At 39.3% G+C, this 21027-nt stretch overlaps 2 protein-coding genes across 5 annotated transcripts in view; one reads left to right on the forward strand and one right to left on the reverse strand.

Annotated features, from left to right (window-relative positions):
- Positions 1-1377, reverse strand: part of pgs1 (phosphatidylglycerophosphate synthase 1) — a 29087-nt gene extending 27710 nt beyond the window's left edge. For all 3 annotated transcript variants that reach the window (XM_005794622.2, XM_023341143.1, XM_023341144.1), the window contains exon 1: positions 1197-1377. In XM_005794622.2, the coding sequence (XP_005794679.1) occupies positions 1197-1312 (116 nt within the window). In that variant the 5' untranslated portion in view covers positions 1313-1377. The remainder of the gene's footprint in view (positions 1-1196) is intronic.
- On the forward strand, positions 824-14414 carry LOC102232586 (suppressor of cytokine signaling 3). 2 transcript variants are annotated; one of them, XM_023341156.1, is made up of 3 exons: positions 824-1001; positions 8515-8851; positions 11233-14414. In XM_023341156.1, the coding sequence occupies exons 2-3, from the start codon at positions 8753-8755 to the stop codon at positions 11758-11760; spliced, it is 627 nt and encodes a 208-aa protein (XP_023196924.1). In that variant the 5' UTR covers positions 824-1001; positions 8515-8752; the 3' UTR covers positions 11761-14414. The 2 variants fall into 2 exon arrangements, with proteins under 2 accessions (XP_023196924.1, XP_005794680.1); XM_005794623.2 differs by lacking the exon at positions 824-1001 and adding an exon at positions 5855-6111.
- The last annotated feature ends 6613 nt before the right edge of the window (positions 14415-21027 follow it).

Here is a 21027-nt window from a genome sequence, read left to right on the forward strand (position 1 = left end):
AAACACAGTTCGTTATGATTATTAGAACCTACTTATTATCTACTTATCTACTTATTTTAAAACTAGTTGATAAGCTATAAGTGGCACATCTGTGAAGGAGCTGACTGTAGGTTAGCAGATCTGTAGAGTAATAACTCGAGTAATTATCAAGCTAACCTCAGTTTGTTACACTGCTAGTTATCTTATCAACTTGAACAGAAAAAATGTAAAACCCTGAGCGTCCACTTTGTGAAACTACAACAACAAACACAGCTATCAACATCTACAACCTTCAAAAAAAAAACCTTGGTTGATATGAGTTACGACAACATTAAATTTCCTTGGATTAAGTTGAATTGAATCATTAGGTTAGTTTATTACTGTTCCATTAATAGATCTCAAAGGTTTTCATAGAACGGTTGAAATTATAATTCGACAAAAATACACACATTGCACTTTCCAGATATCTACAAAATTTTGTAAACCACATTTCATTTTCCTTTTCACTTCTCTGCGGTGGGCTAGATGTGTGTTGGTTTATCCCAGTAAAATGCATTTACGTTTTAAGTGGCAGTCTGCTTCAGCAGCTCTTTTTTTCTCCAGGTAAAATAAAACCGTAAATAAAGTGATTAACGATGGGTGGGTTGCAGCACCTCCCACTCCCCCGATTTGATTTTTCCAGTAAAAACAGACAATAAAACGTCCAAGATTAGGTTATTCGTGTTCTGTAAATAAACGACTCACTTCGAAGAAACCGTGGGTGTGTCATTCAGAGAATTCACTACACCTGCTAAACGTTCATTAATAGACCTGAACTGTCAATGGGATGGACTCTAAGGAGAGATCCGGTGCCTCATACCTGTGGTGCAGATGAAGGTGTGCGCTTTCTGTAACCTGACGGACGGTTGAATAACGGCTACTTCAGTTAACGACAGCTTTCTGTCAAGGTTATCTGCGGGTTTTAGGAGTCCGGAGAGAGGCGTTGCCGACGGCTTTTCTGGAGATTTTCCGGATGAACAAACGTAAGTTTAAAAAGAAACTATTGTCCAGCTGAATTTTTTTAAAGAGCCTCTTTAAAACAGCGGCGCTGAACTACACGCGTCCGATAATGAACCCATCACAGTTAGCAAGCGTTGCTAAACGGAAAGACGGTTCAGTCTGATAAACACGGTTTTATCCAAGCGTTTGGGTCTGAGGCAGTGAGCTGCGACTCTTACCCTCTCCTTCTGTCCTGGGCGCGGAAGAACCGGTCAGATATCCGGCTAAAAACCCCGGCGATGGCCGGGGAGTATACCGAGTGCACCAGCCTCCTCCAAGTCATGGGAGCTGCCATTGCTGCTGCGCCGAGTTATTTCCAAAACTTTATCGGTACCACAGTCGGTGAACAGAGACAGTGTTATCTAAAAAGGGTGTCCTTAACTTCATATAGAAGCACCTCTATGGAGGGCCAACACTGACATAATTCAGAATAGATTCTTATTAAATCTATTTGGTGTAGTGAATTCTCTGAATGTAACCAAGTATGCATGTAATTAATTGGCTTATTTATTTAATCGTCTTGTTTGTTTGTTCGTTCATTTATTGATGCATAAGGAAAAGTAAAAAGGACAGGCAGGAGTGAATAAATCAATGAATAGGCTAACTATTGCAATATTAATCAGATAAAGAACTCAGTTTGTCAAATGCTTACATCTATGTCTGTTTTGGTCCTCCGTACTTCTTACACCCACTTAAATCCAAAAATGATACAATAAATTACACATATCAAAAATTATTTGATTTAACATTCTATTCTAAAAGTTAGAATTAACTATTTTAAGCCTCCATAAACAAGTAAGAATCATTATTCAGATTCAGAAATTTCAAGTATTCATCACCAACTTTGGTCTCTATCAGAAGCTGCTGTTTGAATAAAACATAACTGTAGAAATAAAATGTTTATCTGTGCTTCATGATAGTTATATTTGTTAACCTGTTTTTGATCATATCTGCTGTTTTTGGAAGCATAAAATTCAGAGAAACATGTTGTTATTAGCTTCAGTTTCTAATAGTAGTTACTAAGAACCACAATGACTAATATGACCTTAAAAAGACTGGGATTATTTTAAGTTTGGCAGAAATCTACTTTGGTTTCTGCCTTGCTTAAACTAACTATTAGCTGGAAAGCTTATCTCTGTTTCACAAAAATTTGAAGAAGCTAAGACTAAGATATTGACTGCGTGTAGCTTCTGAACAGATACACACTCCAAAAAAATCTGAAAAATGAAAGTATGAATAGAAGTGAAATACACACACAGAAAAAAACACACATTCACACATACATTCCTGTGGCATTTCTTTAATCTCTGCCCTCCATGTGACCGGTTAAAGTGTGATGTTAGCTGCAAGTGGTGTGGCTCGTTGTCCTGTCCTTATGGCAATCAGCTTGTTGACAGATGGATGTATAGGTCATTTTATTAACTGGGGAGGTTTTACACACATTTTTTATTCTTGGGTCCATTTGAAACACCTGACTGTGTCCAACTTTTAATCATACAACTGCAGGTGAAATTTAAAAAAAAATAGGAGCTTTAGTTCCTCCACTTTGTGCAATTCACCAGTAACACTGAGACAAAAAGAATCCCACGGCATGATGCAACCACCACCATGCTTTCAGAATTGGTGCAATTATTATAACACAACACCCTTGTGTTTTCTTTTCTGACCATAAAACCTTTCTACAGAACGCAGTAGCTTGTCCAGTTTTAGTGGACTTTGAAACTGTTGATTTTGGAGAAGGTGCTGCTGTCTTGGTTAGATATGATGTCACTTCCTGTTGATGTAAAACTGGCTGCAGGGTCGAGCTCTGGTTGGTTCCTGAACATTCTAGCTAATTTCCTTCAATCTGAGGGAGATTTTCTTCTACATCTTGTTTGAATCAAAATAACGAGTAGAGTTGTTGGACCTGGTAATCTTGGATCTGCAGTTGGCGTTTCCTGTTATTTTGTGTATTGATTAATACAAGAAATAGTTCTAGTCACTCAAAGATATCACTCCTTTTTAATTTGGGAAGTTGAAGGCATGTGAAAATATAAATTGCTCTTTTTATCCTCCCATCAACTCTGACTAGTTCCCCTGTACTTGATGATTAATAGCACCCGTGGAGCATGATGCTGCCACTTTCCTGTAACTGTAGAGTTGTAGTTGGAATGATTTGCAGTTTTTTGTTCTTCTCCACACAAAGCATGTTGACCAAAGAGTTTGATTTTGTTTGCACTTTCTTGCACGTTTTACTTTCACATCAATATGTGCTATTTTCTGCTATTATGTTCCATAAAAAATGTTATATTGTGATTATAATACTAAAAAAACCTGGAAAAATGTGCTTTATATTTAATATGGAAAGAGCTTGATCAAGTATTTTCTCTAGTAGAAATAATTGATCATCTTGTTTTTATTTTTTAACAACTAGTTATGGGAGTTGTTGCTCTGCATGGAGAAGACTTTCCTTTTTGCTATCTTTATGGTGTCATCCAAACACAGCAGGCTTTAAAATGCAGGGCCTTTCCTTGTAAAAGTGCCAGACTCTACTGGTTGTTGCTCAAGAGCACTTACAGTAAGCCAGACACTTCCTGGCACAACACAACTGCCCGGAGGGACCTTATCCTTATCTTTATACATTTGCTGGCTTATGAGCCAGTAGGTTAGACGTGTTTTTTATGTTCAATGACAGTGCATTGATTTGCATTTGCATCTGATGCATTTGAAGCTGGATAATTTGAAAATATGTCAAAGTTTTAAGGTAAGGATTTAAAAAAAATGTATTTATTGAAATCCATTTTTGTTGGGGCACAGGTGACAGGGAAATATCTGATTAAGCTGAAGTACACAAACAGAAAACTGATCAAATCAAATGTTTGTTATTGCTCTGCAAAAACATGATTTTACTAAAACACATATTTTTAGAAATTTTATAATTTAAGTCGATGCTAAAATATTGGAAAATGTTTTTGACAGCTCAAGTTAATTAACGTTTTATTGAATCTTAAATGCAATACTGCCTCATGCACTGCAGAAAACCAAGTTTTAATATCAAAGATAACCTGACTAAATATATAAAGCAATTTTCAAATTATTATTTCAAATTTATATGGACAAAAACAACAAATCTTTGCATTAATGTAAAAACATGCAGGATTATTTTTTTATTTTTTTTTATATATGTTGAAATATCACTACTCTTCTATAAGTCAAATCTTATCCTGATAATAAAATATTCACAACAACAAAACCCGATTAGATAAATGGCCATCCCACCTTCTCAGTGAGTCACTGTTACGCTTTTGGAGTAATTTTGGTAACTCAGCCTCACCTGGGAAGGTTTACTACTGTTCCATGTTTTCTTCATTTGTGGACAATGGCTCTCACTGTCCTTTGCTGGAGTCCCAAAGCCTTTGGAATGGCTTTGGGACTTTTTTCCAGTCTGGTAGACATCAATAACCTTTATTTTCTGCATCTGTTCTTGCCTTACTTTAGATTGATGCTCTTTTTAGATCTTTTGACCTGTTTGGTGTGAAGTGGGACCAGTCAGGCCTGATTGTGGCTGTTGAAATTGAACTCTAGCTTTCCCCAAATTTGGCCAATCACAGTTGATTTATTATTCTTTACAAAGAGAATAATGAATCTAATCTAATTGGGGTTTTTGCATTTACAGTGGAGTGGTGGTTGGGATCCACAGCTGCACAGCTAACATCAGCAAATGCTTAAGACTCCCACTAAAAATGGTTATAACTGCCTATTGTAATAGTTCAAACACCAAATGTAACCTAATATGCATTCATATGCAAAGAGGAAACTGTGTTGGTCTGAATGTGTCTTGCATTCACGCTCTTCCTTATCTTCACTCGTGGCATTACAGTAAATTACCGCCGAGGAAAATAAATAAGGCTCCTGGATTGGCTTCTTTGCAAATGCCAGTGTTAAGTAAAATTTCCAAGCTGCATTTTGTTTTGAAGTATCTTAGATAAACTACAAAAATATATACAAATATGAAAATTTTACAAACGATCTTGAGTGGCCGGTGGTCCACTGTATTTAGATTATTTTTGTTTTATTATGGAAAAAAAATCAACAAACGGGTGTAGTTTTGTGAGTAGATTGAGGCATACTCCTACTTTGCGAAAATAGAATTAAAACAAACTTTCTTTCACTTCCTTTATGAATAAATAAAACTTTGTTCATTAACCATTTTGGGAGAGTAACTGTGAAGGGGCAGGAGTTGCAGATCTTTTTTATATGTTGTCTTATTTTTTTAAAATACAGATTTATATTTTTCCATATCCCCATAACACTCACTTACTGAAAATATTTCAACCATCTATCCTGTTTTTAGTGAGTAGATTGAAACAAAAAAGCCTTAAAACAAGTTTTTTTTTAAAATGTCCTTTATGAATAAATAAAATCATTACCCAACCACTTTGGGAGAGCCTCAGTGAAGGGATAGCAGTTGCAGACTTGTTTTTGCTTTTTAAAATTAAACTTTTCATATCCTCATAACCCTGGCTTGCTCAACAAAATATTTCAACCCTCTATCCTGTTTTTAAAAGCAATTACCCAGGGAGGGTGATTTTGTTTTATTGTGCCATGTGTGCAGCTTTTAACTTTTTCACCTTGTCGAGAAGGGAACCCAGTACCAGGAAACAAAGCGCCAAAGGTCACGCTGATTATTTATTGGCAATCTGCCCGGGCGCGAGCGCAGCCGCTTGTTCTGCCTGCGCAGCGGGAGCGAGCGCGAGCGCGCGCGTGCGTGCGTGTGTTTACTGGAAGAAGGTCTGAACGGAGGGGGGGGCGGAGCCTTCCTAAACATCGTCTTTTACTCGCACTGGAACAACCTCCGGTAACCTTCTAACACACACACACACACACACACACACACACACCAACTCACCCACTCTCTCGCACGGGATCTCTCCGACCGGCCGCATTCCTCCGCTCTCCCATCCAAACCCCACGCGTTTTTTTTGCGCGGGGGACACTTCTCTTTGGATTTTAATGCCTGAGTTAATAATTCAGCTGGCGCTACTTTCGGGTAGTTTGCGGGTCTTTTCCTTCGGCGACGAGCGGCTGCGGTGCGGACTTCGGCACATCGGCAAGGTAAGTTGTGAGAGGAGGCTCGAAAGTGGGGAAATAGTCCGCCGCTGAGCTCGTTTTAGGACAGCTGCTCTCATGTGGACCTCACAGCTGCTGGCTGGATTAAATTTAACCTCGTTTTCATCGGATTCTAGTTTAGGAATATGACGCCGAAGTTCGTTTCCGACTTGTTGTTCTCAGTAAAGGGCTATTTCGCTCTTTGTAGGGAGCCTGCACTACCATAAACCGGCTGTGGTTTCAATAAAGCAACGTGGAGTGGGTTTTTCTGCACCGAGCAGTGATTCATTAAAACAGACTGCTTGTACAATCTGATCTAAATTAGTTTGATATCTATGCTTTGCGACTGTGTGCTGTGAGCAATTGAAAACCAAAGTCAAAGTCCTTTGTTGTGCTTAAACTTATCGAATAAAGCAGATTCTTTTGTGTTATTAAATTCTCAAGATTGTTCCTTTTCTCCAGGGGCACCTCTAGAAAATCTAAGGGCCAAATGGGGGCCACCAATAATCTGGGCCCTGGCATTAATCTATATTTTTAGTTAGACATTCAGTAACATTTTAAGAAGATTTGCCTTTTTTTAGTGGTAAAAATGTCAGGTAATTTGCTTGGAATAGTCCCTCTACGTAGATCAAAAGTCGTGTTTGTTTATATAAAATTACATTTGCACTAATAAACTCAACAGAGAATATCCTGATGCTAATTTATGTAATATAAAAACATTTCAAAGAAGCATTGATAACAAGATAGAAAACATTACAAGTATCTTTTCAGTGCAGGCTAAGATCTGTTTTAAGTATATTTTTAATAATATAAATACTGAAAATGAATCCAAATATGTATTTTTTTTCTTCAGGTGTGCTTCCAGATATATAATATGCACATAGGACTGTTTAGAAGGTTGGCATCTTTTGTCATTACAGCACCTTCATCCCCCACTTGGTGGCGCCACCAGAGCCACCAACTATATTTGGATTTTACACCAAAACCAAAATCCAGTTACAGGTACTAAAATAACAAATAATATGCTGGGTATGTTTAGCTTATCGTCAGATATTCTCAGAATTTTGAGAATATCAAAATTATAACAGAGGGCCATTTCCCATTAGTGACATATGGTTTGGTGAATTCCTATATTAAGAAAAAAAGAACACTGAAGCACAAAAAATATATGTATCATAAAATAATCTAAATACATCAAAAATCAGCAGAACTCAAAGAAACTGGCCTGATCAGTGCACCAGTCAACTTTCTCTTGATTGGCAGCTCCAATGCTTAATGTTTTCAGCTATCCATAAATAATTCAAGATTTAAAAACAACTCCCAACTATTTCCAGCCTGTTAACACACCAACCAACACCATGTACTTTAAAAATGTCCTAAGTCAAATTTAGATAAAGGTCAGAATATATCTGTTTATTTTGTAATTTATTTTTCTTCTGAATTGTTGTTGTTTACCTGGCTCAAAATACCTGCAGCTCATTTTCTCTTTTGTATTGAAAAACAAACTTTTCTGCTCAGAATATTTGACCTTTTTGCAATTCTGCTTGCTAAAGAGTAAGAAATGTATTAAAAAGCTAATTTAGCTAATTAGTCCGAGTATTTGCTTGGATACAGCCTGCAGTCTTGTTAATTTAATAAGCATCATGATTGGGAAGCCAGTTGGTTTCCACAAATGTGTTTGTTCAGTGAAGGATAACTCAGTTCAGGTTTAAAAGTGCTTTAAAAAAAAAAAAAAAAAAGCGAAACAGCCCTTTTTATGAAGTGTCTTTTCAAATCGGAGGCCAACTTCCTGGCTCGGTTCTGCTCTCTGTACCGTTACGGCGCCTCCTGCTCAGCTCACCGTCTCTCTACCGATCACTGTCCGGTGGAGCGGGCGGTATTCTGCAGAGGATCCCAGCAAAGCAAGCCAGATTGGCTCCACTATTATTATTTTTTTTATCCCATTGAACCCAGAGGAAGCCCCCCTCCTCCTCTTCCGACAGCCGGGATAAAGAGTTATTCAGTGAAAGAAGAAAAGAGGGGGAAGGGAGGAGTAAAAAAAAAATTGTGCCGGACTCTTTCACTGTGACCCCGATTCAGAAATCCCTTGTTGCGGTGCGCCGATCGAAGACAATTGAAAGCAATCAGGATCCAGTTGCCGTCTGGCTGCACGCTGCAGCAGCGAGTACGCTGAGGATTCATTTAAACTAAATATAACCCGCTCCTGCTCCGTGCATTTGTCACAGCCGCCATAACTGCATTTTATGTGGGGTAAACTGAGAGCTCCAGTGTGGCAAAGTGCTCATTTGTTTATGTCACTGCTCATGAAGGAGTGTAAGTTTCCAGCGTGGCTCAGTGTTTGCTTGTCACCAGCCTATATTTAGATGGAAATGCCTAATCCCTGCTCCATCTTTCTCTGTCTTCCTCCAGCTGTGCTTAGGTGCCCTCTCCCAGCCCCTCTCTGGATGCATCAGACCCCTCCTCCCCGGGGCCCTGGACCCGGCTTGTGACTCCGCCAACCTCGCCCCGTTGCCCCTCCATCTCCGGTCACCCTGCTCCACATTTACCTCCACCTGTCCGTCCCGGGGCTCCTGCTCCGGGCCCCCTGCCCCTCGACCGGCGGGCAGAGGCAGGGGGCCATGGCGCCGCGGTAGCCAGGCCCCTCGCAATGAGCAGTGTGACCCCTTCGGAGAGCAGCAGGATTCAGGGGTCAGACTTAGCCCCACTTCACTACAAGCCCTTCAGCTCGCATGAACACTACCAGCAGGTCAGTTAAGCCGGGTTGTTCTTCTGGGTTCCTGCTCTCTGGAAGCGTCTGAAGTTTGATTTTAGATATTTTCTAGATCTAGAATAAGTTGGGGGGGGAAAGGTTTTTATTTCATTAAATTCACCTCACTGCAAAAACAAAATATCTTACCAAGTGGTCTATTTCTAGTGCTATTTCTTTGGTCTATTTCTTTTTTGGTCTATTTCTAGTGCAAATATCTTACTTCACTTGAAACAAAACAAACTTACAAGTAACTTTCAGAGCTTGTTTTAAGTTAATCATTCTTGAACATTGATTACTTCAGCTTCAGCTGATAGTTTTTCACTTATAACATTGGAAAAATGTTTAAGTTAAAAGATCTCTCAGTAGAACTATTTTAGTAGGAATGCACCAATCCACGTTTTCAAATACCAATATCTGAGGTTTAGAAACTAAAAATCAAACCAAGTATTTCTGTCTAGTTTCTTATCTAGTATCTTAGTTCACTTCATATGAGGCAAAACTAACTTACAACTAACATTTCAGCAAGATATGGGAGCTTGTTCTAAGTCAAAAATTCTTGAATATTGATTAAAAAGTTCTACTGCTAGTTTTTTCACTTCTAATGTTGGAAAAAATGTTTAAGTTAAGAGTTTCATTAGGGATGCACCAATTCACTGTTTTCACATCCGATACCGATATCTGACATTTATTATCGGCTGATTCCAATGCAGAAAAAAAATGAATTGACTTAAAACGTTTATTTTTTTTAAACGCAGACATGACATTTGATAACGCTACACCAGTCCATCCTACACCTAAATACACCATTATCTTCACAAACTTGGTCAAACATGTAAAAACAACACAACATTGTCACCGATAACCAATCTAGAAATTTTTTCAATATGATACGGATACAAATAATAATATCAGATTGGTGCATTTCTACTTTGTATCAATATTGAGGGATTATTGACTTAGGCAAATTCTTACATCTTGCTGAAAAGTTACTTGTATGTTAGTTTTGTCTGATTTGCTGAGATATTTGCACCAAAAACTAGATCAAAAATACTTGGTCGGATTTTGTTTTTGTGGTACTTGTCTTCATCTTTTCATGCACCCATTCAATAACTTAAGCCATCCGTCCATCCATCTGTTTATCAATCAAGTTTAATTGATTCACACGTCTATTTATTAATCCATTCATCTGTTTGTCTTATCATTTATTCATTTGTCCGTTTATCCATCTATTTCCATCTATCGTTTCTGTTTGCCCAGGGATCAAGTTTCTACATTAATTTTTTTTTTCAGTCAAGCCCTTCGTTTGTCCATCATCTTGTTTTATCAGTCTGTTTGTTCATTTATTCTTCCATTTATCTCTTCTTCAATCCATCCATTTTTTCCATCAGTGTTTGTCCTGCTATCAGGTTTCACAATAACATTTTAACACTGCAAAAACACAAAATCTTGCCAAGTACTTTTGTTCTAGTTTCTAGTGCAAATTAGGGCTGAAACAATTAATCAAATTCATTTTGACTAATGAATTAACTATTGAAATGATTGTCAACTAGATTAATAATTGATTAGTGGAGTAAATACACTGTTTGCTACAAGAACATATACAGACTAGTAAATAAGCCAAAACTGTACAAACTATAAATATATTTTGTATTTCAGACAAAATAAAAACTTGCTCGTTAAGTTTGATCTGCTCAAAAATCTTCAAGTGGTGATAATCTTCTATGAGGCAACTTTTGCTATAAAGGTTTATTTAATTTATTATTAAAAAATATTCAGTCATACTTTGTTAAAATGTAAACATTTTATCGTGTTTTTCAGTTTCAGAGACATCATTTGCTACAAATGATTAAGGAATGCCATGTTGTTGCATTTTAGGTAGTAAAATGTTTTTCTTTTGTAAAAAGACAATTAAATTTGTGTTTATTTGCATCTTTTAATCCGTTTCTGATATTTTAAAAAGACTTATATGCACAATTTTCCAAGTTAATTGATTAGTCGTCAGAAAAATCGATAGAATAATCTAAAATGATTGGTAGCTGCAGCCGTAGTGCAAATATCTTGGCTCACATGAAAAAAACAAAACTAACTTACAAATAAGTTTTCAGTTGCTTGTTTTAAGCCAATAATTCCTTAACATTGAAGGGAAAAAGTACTAGTTCTACTTATAAGTTGCACTTTTTCATCAATATTTAGCAATTATTGACTGAAAACAAGATCCTAAGTTACTTGTAAATTAATTTTGTCTTATTTCAAGTGTACTAAGATATTTGCAGAAGAAACTAAACCAAAATTACTTGATATTTTGTGGTTTTGCAGTGAAGTTGAACAGAATCGACGTGAGAAGATGTGTACCATGATCATCTTTTAATCTGTTTCAGGTTATGGATGCTCATCGTAAGCTTCTGGAGAGCGGCTTCTACTTTGGGCCCATTGGGGGTTTGGAGGCCAAAGCCTTGCTGAGCAAAGAAGAACCTGGCACTTTCCTCATCCGCGACTCGTCGGACCGCCGCTACTTCTTCACCCTGTCTGTGCAGACGGTTTATGGAACCAGGAACCTCCGCATCCACAGCGAGGAAGGCGGCTTCTTCCTCGAGAACGACTACCAAAACAAAGAGAAGGTGCCGCGGTTCGACTGCGTGCTGAAGCTCATCACGTTCTACATGGGCAGAGGGAGGGACGTGCAACTGACCATGGATGGGGCGAGCGAAGGAAGTATGGAAACCATTTACCTGATGGACAGCCGCGGGATTAAAACCCCGCTGGAGCTGCTGAAGCCCCTCAAGATCAGCCCCTCGTCTCTGAAGCACATATGCAGGAGAGCGCTGAACCGAACGGGCCAAGGAGAGATGCAGCAACTCCCGCAGGCGCTCAGAGACTTCATGGAGAAGTACGACGCATCTATCTGACTGATGAGGAACAGCACAGAACGCTTCTCAGAGCTGATCAGACTGAAATGAGGTCACTGCGACCAGAATCAGCCGATCTCAGCACTTTTGATTCCTAATAAATCGCTGTTGGGCTCTGTCTACCTTAACCCCCAGATGCTGGAGTCGGGTTCGGGTAACCGGCGATTACCTCGTCTAACCTGCCTTAGGAGAACCTGACCACTACCGTTTGGGGTGGCAGATGAAGCCAGAGGTCAAAGGTCAGCGTTTCCTATGACTGACTCAGACGCAGAGCAGAGCCTCGTAGAAGATTGTAAACGATGGCGGGATCACGCCGCCGATGTTGGTGGGTTTTAACGCTCTTAAAGAAAGAACATCCTCATTTTTCCAACACTTTGGATCACAGGACAGAGAGACGGGGAGGGAGCAACAGAAAAAAGGCAAAGTCCAAACGAGAGAAGAGAGAGAGGGAGAGGGAGAGATCCCGGCATACAGTATTTGTTTGTCTGAGTGTGTGCGTTGTGGTTGTGCACATATTTCCATTCCCTTTTCCCGCAAATGTTGCCACATAGAGGGGAGTGGGCTGGCCATGCACGCTAGCTCAACACACACTCTTGCAGGTACAGGCCCACATGCCGGTTTTGTCTGCGTAGGACACAAAAAAAATTCATTTCTTCTTCTGCTGTTTGTTTCTTATTCCTCCTCCATTACCCTTCCCTCCATTTTTTTTCTTTTTTTTGATGCATGTGTGCTCTGACAGCGCCAGAAAACAGACCGCAGTCGCCGAGACAAAAGCTTGTTATTGACACAAAGGCTCTTGTGAGGGACCAAACAAAAGAAGAAGAAATTATTTTTATCCAGACTGCAAAGATGTAAAGATTTGCTGGAGACTGGCGGTAATAATCCCGGGGATGGGGAAGGAAGAAGGGTGGGAAGACAGAGGAGGGGGGCAGAAGAGCGGGAAATGGGATTAGGGAAGGGGAAACTGAAGGAGGAGGAGACATACTGGTATACAGCTTGATAAAAACACTGATTAGATTGATGATGCAGTCCTACAGGATGTAGCTTGTGTAAATAAGACGGCTCCATCTTAGTCTCAAATCAGTTCTTTTAGAGTATTTTATCTAGAAATGCAACAAACTAACTTGTACTGGCTGATACCAATATATCCAATTTGTTTGAGAGCCTGACCTTCCAATTTTTAGGTCTGTAAGACAAACACTTTTATGTAAATGTTTTAATTCTGTAGCTAAAGGCTGCATGATGGAGGAAGTAGTAACAAACCCAAAGAAAAATTAGGCAATCATGAGATTTCTTTTGTTTTTTATGAAACTCAAAATAAACTCCATCAAAGGCGTGATGTTTGTGGATATGCTTACACACTAAAAATTTTATTTTTGACGCATTTAAAACATACCGTATTTTTCGGACTATAAGACGCTACTTTTCTCCCACCATGCCGCTTTGAACCATGGGGCTTGTAGTCCGGTGCGGCTTTTCTGTGGATTTTTCTTCAAATTTATTCAAACTCATACCCCCTAATCATGGAAACCACAGTAAGAAGTTCATATGATGCAGCTTTTAAGTTGAAGGCTATCGATCTGGCAGTACAGATCGATAGCCGCTGCACGTAAACTCGGCGTGAACGAGTCCATGGTTCGGCGTTGGAGACGCAGGGCTGCGTCCTTAATAGCAGATTTTTTAAGGACGCAGCTCTCCTGAGAGCGGCGGAGATACCAGCGGCTTATAGCCCGTTATATGTACGTTTCCATTTTTTTTTTAAAAATACTTTGTGGGTGCGGCTTATAGTCTGGAAAATACGGTACTTAAAAAACTGAGATGCACCTATTGATCAGCTGGAGGTCGGAATTGGCTGAGTTTGATTCTGATTCTATTCAATTCCAGTTTTTAAAAAAATGTCAGTGATGACTTTAATTAAAACTCAGAAGTGCATCAAAGTGCATGCTTATATATTTTATTTTTGTAGGCAGATGGACATATGCATTTTGTGTGTAACATTTTTATTAACTTATTTCCTTTTAAGCCTTTTGTGTTGGTTGCCTGCCCGCTCTCTCTCTTTCTCTATCTCCTGGTCTTCCTGCGCCATTCATGAAAGAGTTAAGAGGAAACATGCTGTTTTTTGAACTGTTTATAACCTTTTTTTTCTTTGCCTCTGGAGAACATCAAGGGAACTACATACTTCCCTTAGGAGATTCTTTTAAAAATGCCTTTTGTAAAACTAACTGCAAGACTCAGATTTGACCCACATTATTATCTTTTTGTTGTGTTTTTCTCGTGCTCATACTCACCTGTAATCCATATTGGAATGGTAACCTCGTCTTTTCTTTTTACATCATGAAACAGTGTGAGTTTATGTAGCCCCAGTGATGCACACCTTTTGTATTTAATGGTCAGATCTGGGTCTTACTGTCTTGCATCAAACACCAAGTTCTTACATGTTGTGCTGCAGCAGTAGACCGAGTGTATGTGAATCATTTGTCTTTTATAAAGACTCACTTGCAAAAGGCTGGCCACTAGTCTGGCAAAATACAAGCTGTAATATCTGCAATGTCAAAAGCATTACATAATAAATGAAAAGGAAACGTTGCACATATTTATATTTCTAAAATATTTCAATAATTTATATTAAAGAGCACTATTTTTACAAAAGCCAATGCCGTGTGCCCTGTGTGTTACTTCCTCACTGCCTGCTTCTCCTTTTCTCCCCCTTGAGTCAATATTGACTGGATATGCTTTAACTTACTGTAATGTGTTGCAAAGTAGTCTGTATTCCAGCAATTCCTGGCTTCACAACAAGATTATTTACTGTCAGATGGGATTTCAAAGCTGGACGAAGGCGTGTTTATACACTCTGAGAGATCGCTTCGAGCAACAGGGAAGGACGGCTGCACCATCAGAGGGCTTGAAATTACCGCAATCTTCACTTCTCGTATGTGTCAGTGGAGCATTGTGGGTAAATTCCATGCGAATCAGAGAGTGTGTTTGGGAAAGCTGAGTGCCACGCTGTGACAAAGGGATTCCCAGAAGCACGGAGACGGGCAAACCTTTGACACAGCAGTTAGTGTGCAAAAAGCTGACTTTGGGCTGGACTTGACTGGAAAAGGAATGCAGTGGGATTTTATACATCCTGCCTTTGGCGGCTAAGAGGGAGAGAGAGAGAGGGGATGGCGTCCTATAGGGAGTGTGTGAGGTCAGAAAGGTGAGCGCATCCACGTGGATGAGATTTATGACTGGCTGTGGTTTCACTCTCAAGCCAATGCTGAATCTGTGTGTGTTTGTGTGTTAAGTGAGATTACTGTTGGTAAAATTAAGCAGGAGGTGAGTTCCTTCATTTCCCAGCTCCCCACCTCCACCACATCTTCTCACACAAACACACACACACACACACGGTTCCCATTCCCTGCATACCTTGTGCTCCGTCTGAGGCCGGCTTCCAGGAAAGAGGCACTTTAATTGAGTTGAGTTTTTACGGCTTGCCTGGTGTTGGTGTGTGCGTCCGAGAAGGAGTGAATGAGTTGTCTCTGCGTAAGGGGGTGTTTGTGTGAGATAAATGACAGCACTGATGAGAAAAGGACTTATTTCTGCAATTTAGAAACATCTGGGAAATGTGAAGTAATCAGCTTGCTGCCGAGCAACAGAACACAAAACTTATTTCGCTTAGTCCTACGGGGAAAAGCACACCTTTTACAAATTCAAACTTTATTCTCAAGAACATTATTTAAAAAAAAAAAGACAAGTAAAAAAAAATTGAAATCTAAACTCGGGTCTATCACTAAACTATTAAACAAGAAGCCAAAATGAAAAAAGGTTTGTGACAAACTAAATACAAAAAGTTAATTACTTTTGGTAATTCTATGTAGAAAGTGGCATACAGGTTAATTTTACAACTAGTAAAAATTAATTAAAGTGGGGTTCAAATTAATATTTGTCAAAAATAACTACCGCTATACTGCTGATTTGGAAGGGAAGGAGTTAAAACCGCTCCACGGGAAACTAAATTAGAGAAAAAAACATGACAGCAACTACATTTTCTGCTAGTTGGCAGCAAAATTAATAATCGTAAAGGACCTGGAGGAACTGAAATATGGGGGACGGTCTGTGAGGATTAAACCTGCAGCTCACTGCGCGGGAACTGATTCAATCTAACCTTTATTAAAATAACGGTCCTTTACAAGTTGGACATTTAATGCGAGACTCGTACTGGAACAAAAATTAGACAAAAAGTGAATTATATATAGCCACATCTAATTCACAACTAGTTAATTTAAACTCATGCATCTAAAGTTAAAGTCTTTAAATGTCTCAAATTCATTTAAAAAAGCAAACTGACCTTTAATATGTTAATCGCAGATCATAAATTTTGTCTTTGCGGACTATTTAATCTCTTTTCTGTCAGGCAAAAGTTTGAGTCGCACTCAGACATTTACATTGTTTCCTGTGACTCAAGACTGCCGAAGTCATAGACATAACAATTAAATGATAAATACATTTATTATATCTTTGGTTGAGGCTACCGCTAACTCACTGCCAGCAAACCCTTGCTAGCTAGTTAGCTAGCTAGTTAGCTAGCTTGAGGCTAGCTAGCTAGTTAGCTAGCTCGCCTCTTTCCGTCTATCATGGGTAAATGCAAATTTATTGGCGGTTGGTTGGACAAATTTCATACATTTCTGTGGAGCTATTGGTTTTCAGTTAAACAGTCTTAAATTTGAGTTGATGAAACCAGCAGAAACCCTGGATACATTTGAAAGTATTTTAAAAACAATACCTTCATCACATCTGATTGGTGGATCATCTTCCTCTTCAGATCAGGAATGATTTGCTGGCCCAGCAAGCAGAGTGACGTCAACTACCTTTAATAGGGTGCAGGGTTCTGGTGGAAAGTGAAATCCCCAGCACCATGTAGCATGTGAAGTAAATAATTACCTGGTAGACAGCTGGTCTGACTTTGGGCTTCATAAAACTCATTGGACCAACTTCAACAGATGACATAACTCCCCAAATCACCAATAACTGGGGAGTCGTCTCAGCCCCACAAGGTTATGGTTATCCCTGTTTCTTGTGCACCTTTTTCTACCACAGGTTTTCCTTCCTCTAAACCTTCCAGTGGTGTGCTTGAAAAGAATTCTGTGAACTGCGAACATATTTAACAATGACCTTTTGTGTCAATGAATTTTGGATTTCCATTAACTGTAACCAATAATCATTAAAATTATAAGAAAGAAATGCTTGAAATATTTCACTATTTGTGCGCAATTAGTCTACTTTTAAGTTTTACTTTTCTGATTTGAGTCACTGAAATAGTAGAATGTTCCTATAATCTTCTAATTGGTTGAGTTGTTCCTGTAGAACTTGTTCTGTTTCCAAAGGATATAAGAGGAAGTGTGCCAACAGAAAAAATGCACTTCCATAACAATGTGACCACTTCTGTGTGGCAACACAATGTCAGGAAGGAAAGACATCAGCAATGAATCTCTTATAAAGTTATATATATATTAAGAGTAAATTACATTTAGATAGCTCCTAAATCTGTCCTAACATTTTTAACAATACGTCCATTTTAAAAGTTGCATTGGAATTCTAGATTCTGGAACAATGTCTTCTGATTGATGAGATGATTGACCTTAATCGACATTTCCATGGTTGGAGAAAACAAAACTCCTCATATCAGCACAAACACCTCACGCTAACTGTCAAACACGGTGGTGAAACAGTAATAATTTGGGCTTGGCTAAAGGTGATCTATGCTTCCTTGAACATGTTAGGATAGGTCTACAGGCTATATAAAGCATGTTCATAACATTTTTTGCCCAAAATTATTCTTAGATAGAGGCTTTAGTCTAGTCAGTTCTGCCTATTTTGTCTGAATGTTTTAGGGTCTCTGTCACTTTAAATCCAAGTAAGCTGCTGCTGGTTGTGCTTCCCAACTCAATGTTTACACTCACATGTAAAAATGGCTGCGAACTGATGCGATATTATACAACCATACGTCTTTGAAAAGCAGAAGTGGAGCCTCCTGCACAATCAACAATAATGTAGCAAGTGGTTTATGAATTTCAACAATGAAACACTTATCTTTTCCAGCAACCATTATAAAGCACGGTAAAACCAGCTGACCAAACATGCTGGAACTCAGCTCAGGTTGCTAGATAACAGGCTGGGCTTCGCTGGGGTTGCTAGGTAACGGGGCAGTGCCCATTGAATATGACTCAACAATCAGGAGGTTTTTGAAATGTCTCGTTTTCCAGTCACCAAAAAATGTTGACTTATTGCCAAAAAATTATCTGAGTGGTTTTTTTAAACACTTTGGCCGTTTTTATTTGCAATTTCAACCCAAATGGAAGTATAAAGATGTGCAAAATGTGAATTTTACATAATACGTCCCCTTTAACAACCTCTGTACCTGGGAACCTTGCAGTCATTGAGTCACTTCAAATGCCTTTGTGCACCAAAGTATTAAGAGATCAGCTTTCGGACACCAGAAGCTTGACCTAAATTTGGGTCCTCAATGGGAAAACGATCAAAGTCACAACAGCAACTCTCCAACGGCGAAGCGCCGATAAAGAAAATAAAGGGAGTTTCAATGTCCTGGCAGCAGAAGCTTGGCCTAACTGGGTCATGCAAGCAATGAAGCAATGCTATGTAAAGAAAAATAGGCCAAAATTCCTCCACAGCAAAGTGAGAGACTGATAAAGTCATACAGAAAATGACGTGATGGCTGCTAAAAGTGGTTCTCCAAGGCTTTCAAAGATGATGTGTAATTAGTTTTTCCATTTGAGCTTCATCTTTGTTTAATAAATAATGACTCTGTAGTCTATAGTATGTTTTGACACACTGGACTTTGGATTTAAATAGGGGAGTAGTGAGTGTACACCTCGGAGACTATAATGCCTGTTTTTGTAGCTTATCTGATTGGAGGTCATTACAACAATTCAGTTCGACAGTTCCCATTTTTCTTTGACTCCTCGTATGTGTGTGTGTGTATCTCTGTGTGTCTGTTAGAGACACTATTTGTTTATGAGAGGGAAAACTAAGCTGGCACTTGCTGACAAAAGTGACGTTGGTCAAAAGACAAACAGAACTCAGTGAGCCCTCTTCCCAAAAATCCAACCAGAATAATCCAGTTTTACACACAAACACATTGTCTAAATAAGCCAGCTCAGCTTGCTGTGACTCATTTTATGTTCCCCATAGTTGCCTGGTGAGTAGAGCTGGACTATTTTGCCTGTATCCTTCACTCCTCTTGTGGATCTCACACGCTCACACAAAGTCTTTCCACTATGATTCATTTTTTCGGGTTGTGACTTGCTGTGTCCAACTCAACAGTTGTCAACAGCGCCTGAGCCAAGCACAACACCCGGCTCTCAGACAACTCAGTTTTTTGGACCTTTTCCTTTCCCCAACGATCATACATTCGCGGCAGTGGTTTGGACATCGCCCTTTTCTTTGCTACAGCTGCATGTTTCACAGCAGCTCAAGAAAAAAGGGAGCAGTTTGGGCAACGGGAATGGCGCTGGACTACTCCCGTACTTGCAGCCTGATTAAAATCTAAGCTTAACCAACAGCTCCTGGTGTGCTTTCTTAAATTACTGAACTCCTGCCAAAGTCAGCCACGTCAAGTCTTGAAGGTGGAAATTTTTTTCAAGATGTTAGGAAAATGCCTCGCAACTGGCAATCTGTTCCGGCCTTCCAGGAAGGGCCTCCGGGTTGCTCATTATTCCTTCCAGGAAGGCTTATTCGTTTCCCGATCGACGCTTACAGGAGAGATGCTTGGTTGGCCCATCAGCTGGAGTATTGTCACAGCCGCTTCTGATAAAGCCAGACCAGCTTCCAGGAAACCAGAGAATTACCCTGCAGCATTCCATCATTCCTTCGCCATCAGTGCATGCAGCAGACAGAAACAGCAGGAACGCGAGGCAGCAGAAGGAGTATGAAGGGGACATGGATCAATAAGAACCATATGGGAAGCACACAGACAGGCGAATGCACTTAAATACCATCTGTGTGCATCCAGGCCTGTAAAGACAAAGACTCTGATACGCTCATTTTGAAACGCAAACACAGTCAATGCCTAATTCATTTTCTTTATTTTTTTTTAAAGTGGAGCATTCCACAGCTACATTTTACAATGTTGTGACTAACTTGATGTGAATTGAAATAATTAGTAAGTTGGGTTTCCCATTATCGCCTGAAATGCCACACACAAGGATGTGACAAATACGTGCTCACGGTGTGATTAAGGCAAAGCAGGAGGAAATGCAGTGATGTGACTATCGCTGTAGTCATAAAGGGACGTGTTATAACAATTATATTCAACGATGATTGAGGCCCAAAGTGTGCAAAGAAAATATCCACCATGCCATTACGCAGCAGCAGCCTCCTGTACTGTGTTGCTAGAAGGCGGGATTTATTCCTGTTTTATATGCTAAATTCTGAACTTACATTCTTAATTAGGGATGGCCTACATGTACATTTTATCATGATATTTTGAGGTACTAGTGTGATAATGCTAAACAATTATGATAACAAAACATATTACTTCTTCAAAAGGTACCTGAATGGTAACTGAAGGCATGAAAAAGCATTCAAAGCACCAAAAATACTGCTCTTGAAAGGCTTTAACAAGAGGCCAGCTATTTAAAGGGGCAGTATTAAGTATTTTTCAGACATATAGTGTAATTTTATAGCCCAATCAAGTAACTAAGTTAATTTGAGTTGTTATAAAAATGCTGTATATACATGGGCGTAGGTTTGGGTATGGACGGTTGTGACATGTCACGACCAATATTCAAGGGATATAAAATAGTCCCGACCAATTTTTGCCATATTAATTACAAAAAAAGAAACATATGTATTCTTTAACAAAAACAAAATTAATAAACGAAAATCTACATTGATTAGTTCAGTAAGTCCCACCAAAACTTAGACCAAACCTACGCCCTTGATTAAAAGCACAATAGGAAACTTGATCAATCGTAAAATGTTCGATACCATTTTGACCTCAAGCGACGCGAATGTCGGGTTCTTTAGGTTCTGATGGGTCCGCAGTGTTTCCTGATCCATTCTGATATCATACAGCACTGTGCCACGATGGACACAGTTTTTTATTCCTGCAAGAGTTTTTGCTTCTAAGGACATGGTGGAGTATCAGGTGGACATTTCCAAAAGACGCGGGTTCATAGTAGCTCTTTGCCGCTGCGTAGTGTCCGTCTCTAGGCAACCGTGACAGCAGCGTCTGTCCTGCGGGTCCTATTTACGTCCCACCACTAC

This window comes from Xiphophorus maculatus, chromosome 10, assembly GCF_002775205.1.
Source record: "Xiphophorus maculatus strain JP 163 A chromosome 10, X_maculatus-5.0-male, whole genome shotgun sequence".
Lineage (NCBI taxonomy): Eukaryota > Metazoa > Chordata > Actinopteri > Cyprinodontiformes > Poeciliidae > Xiphophorus > Xiphophorus maculatus.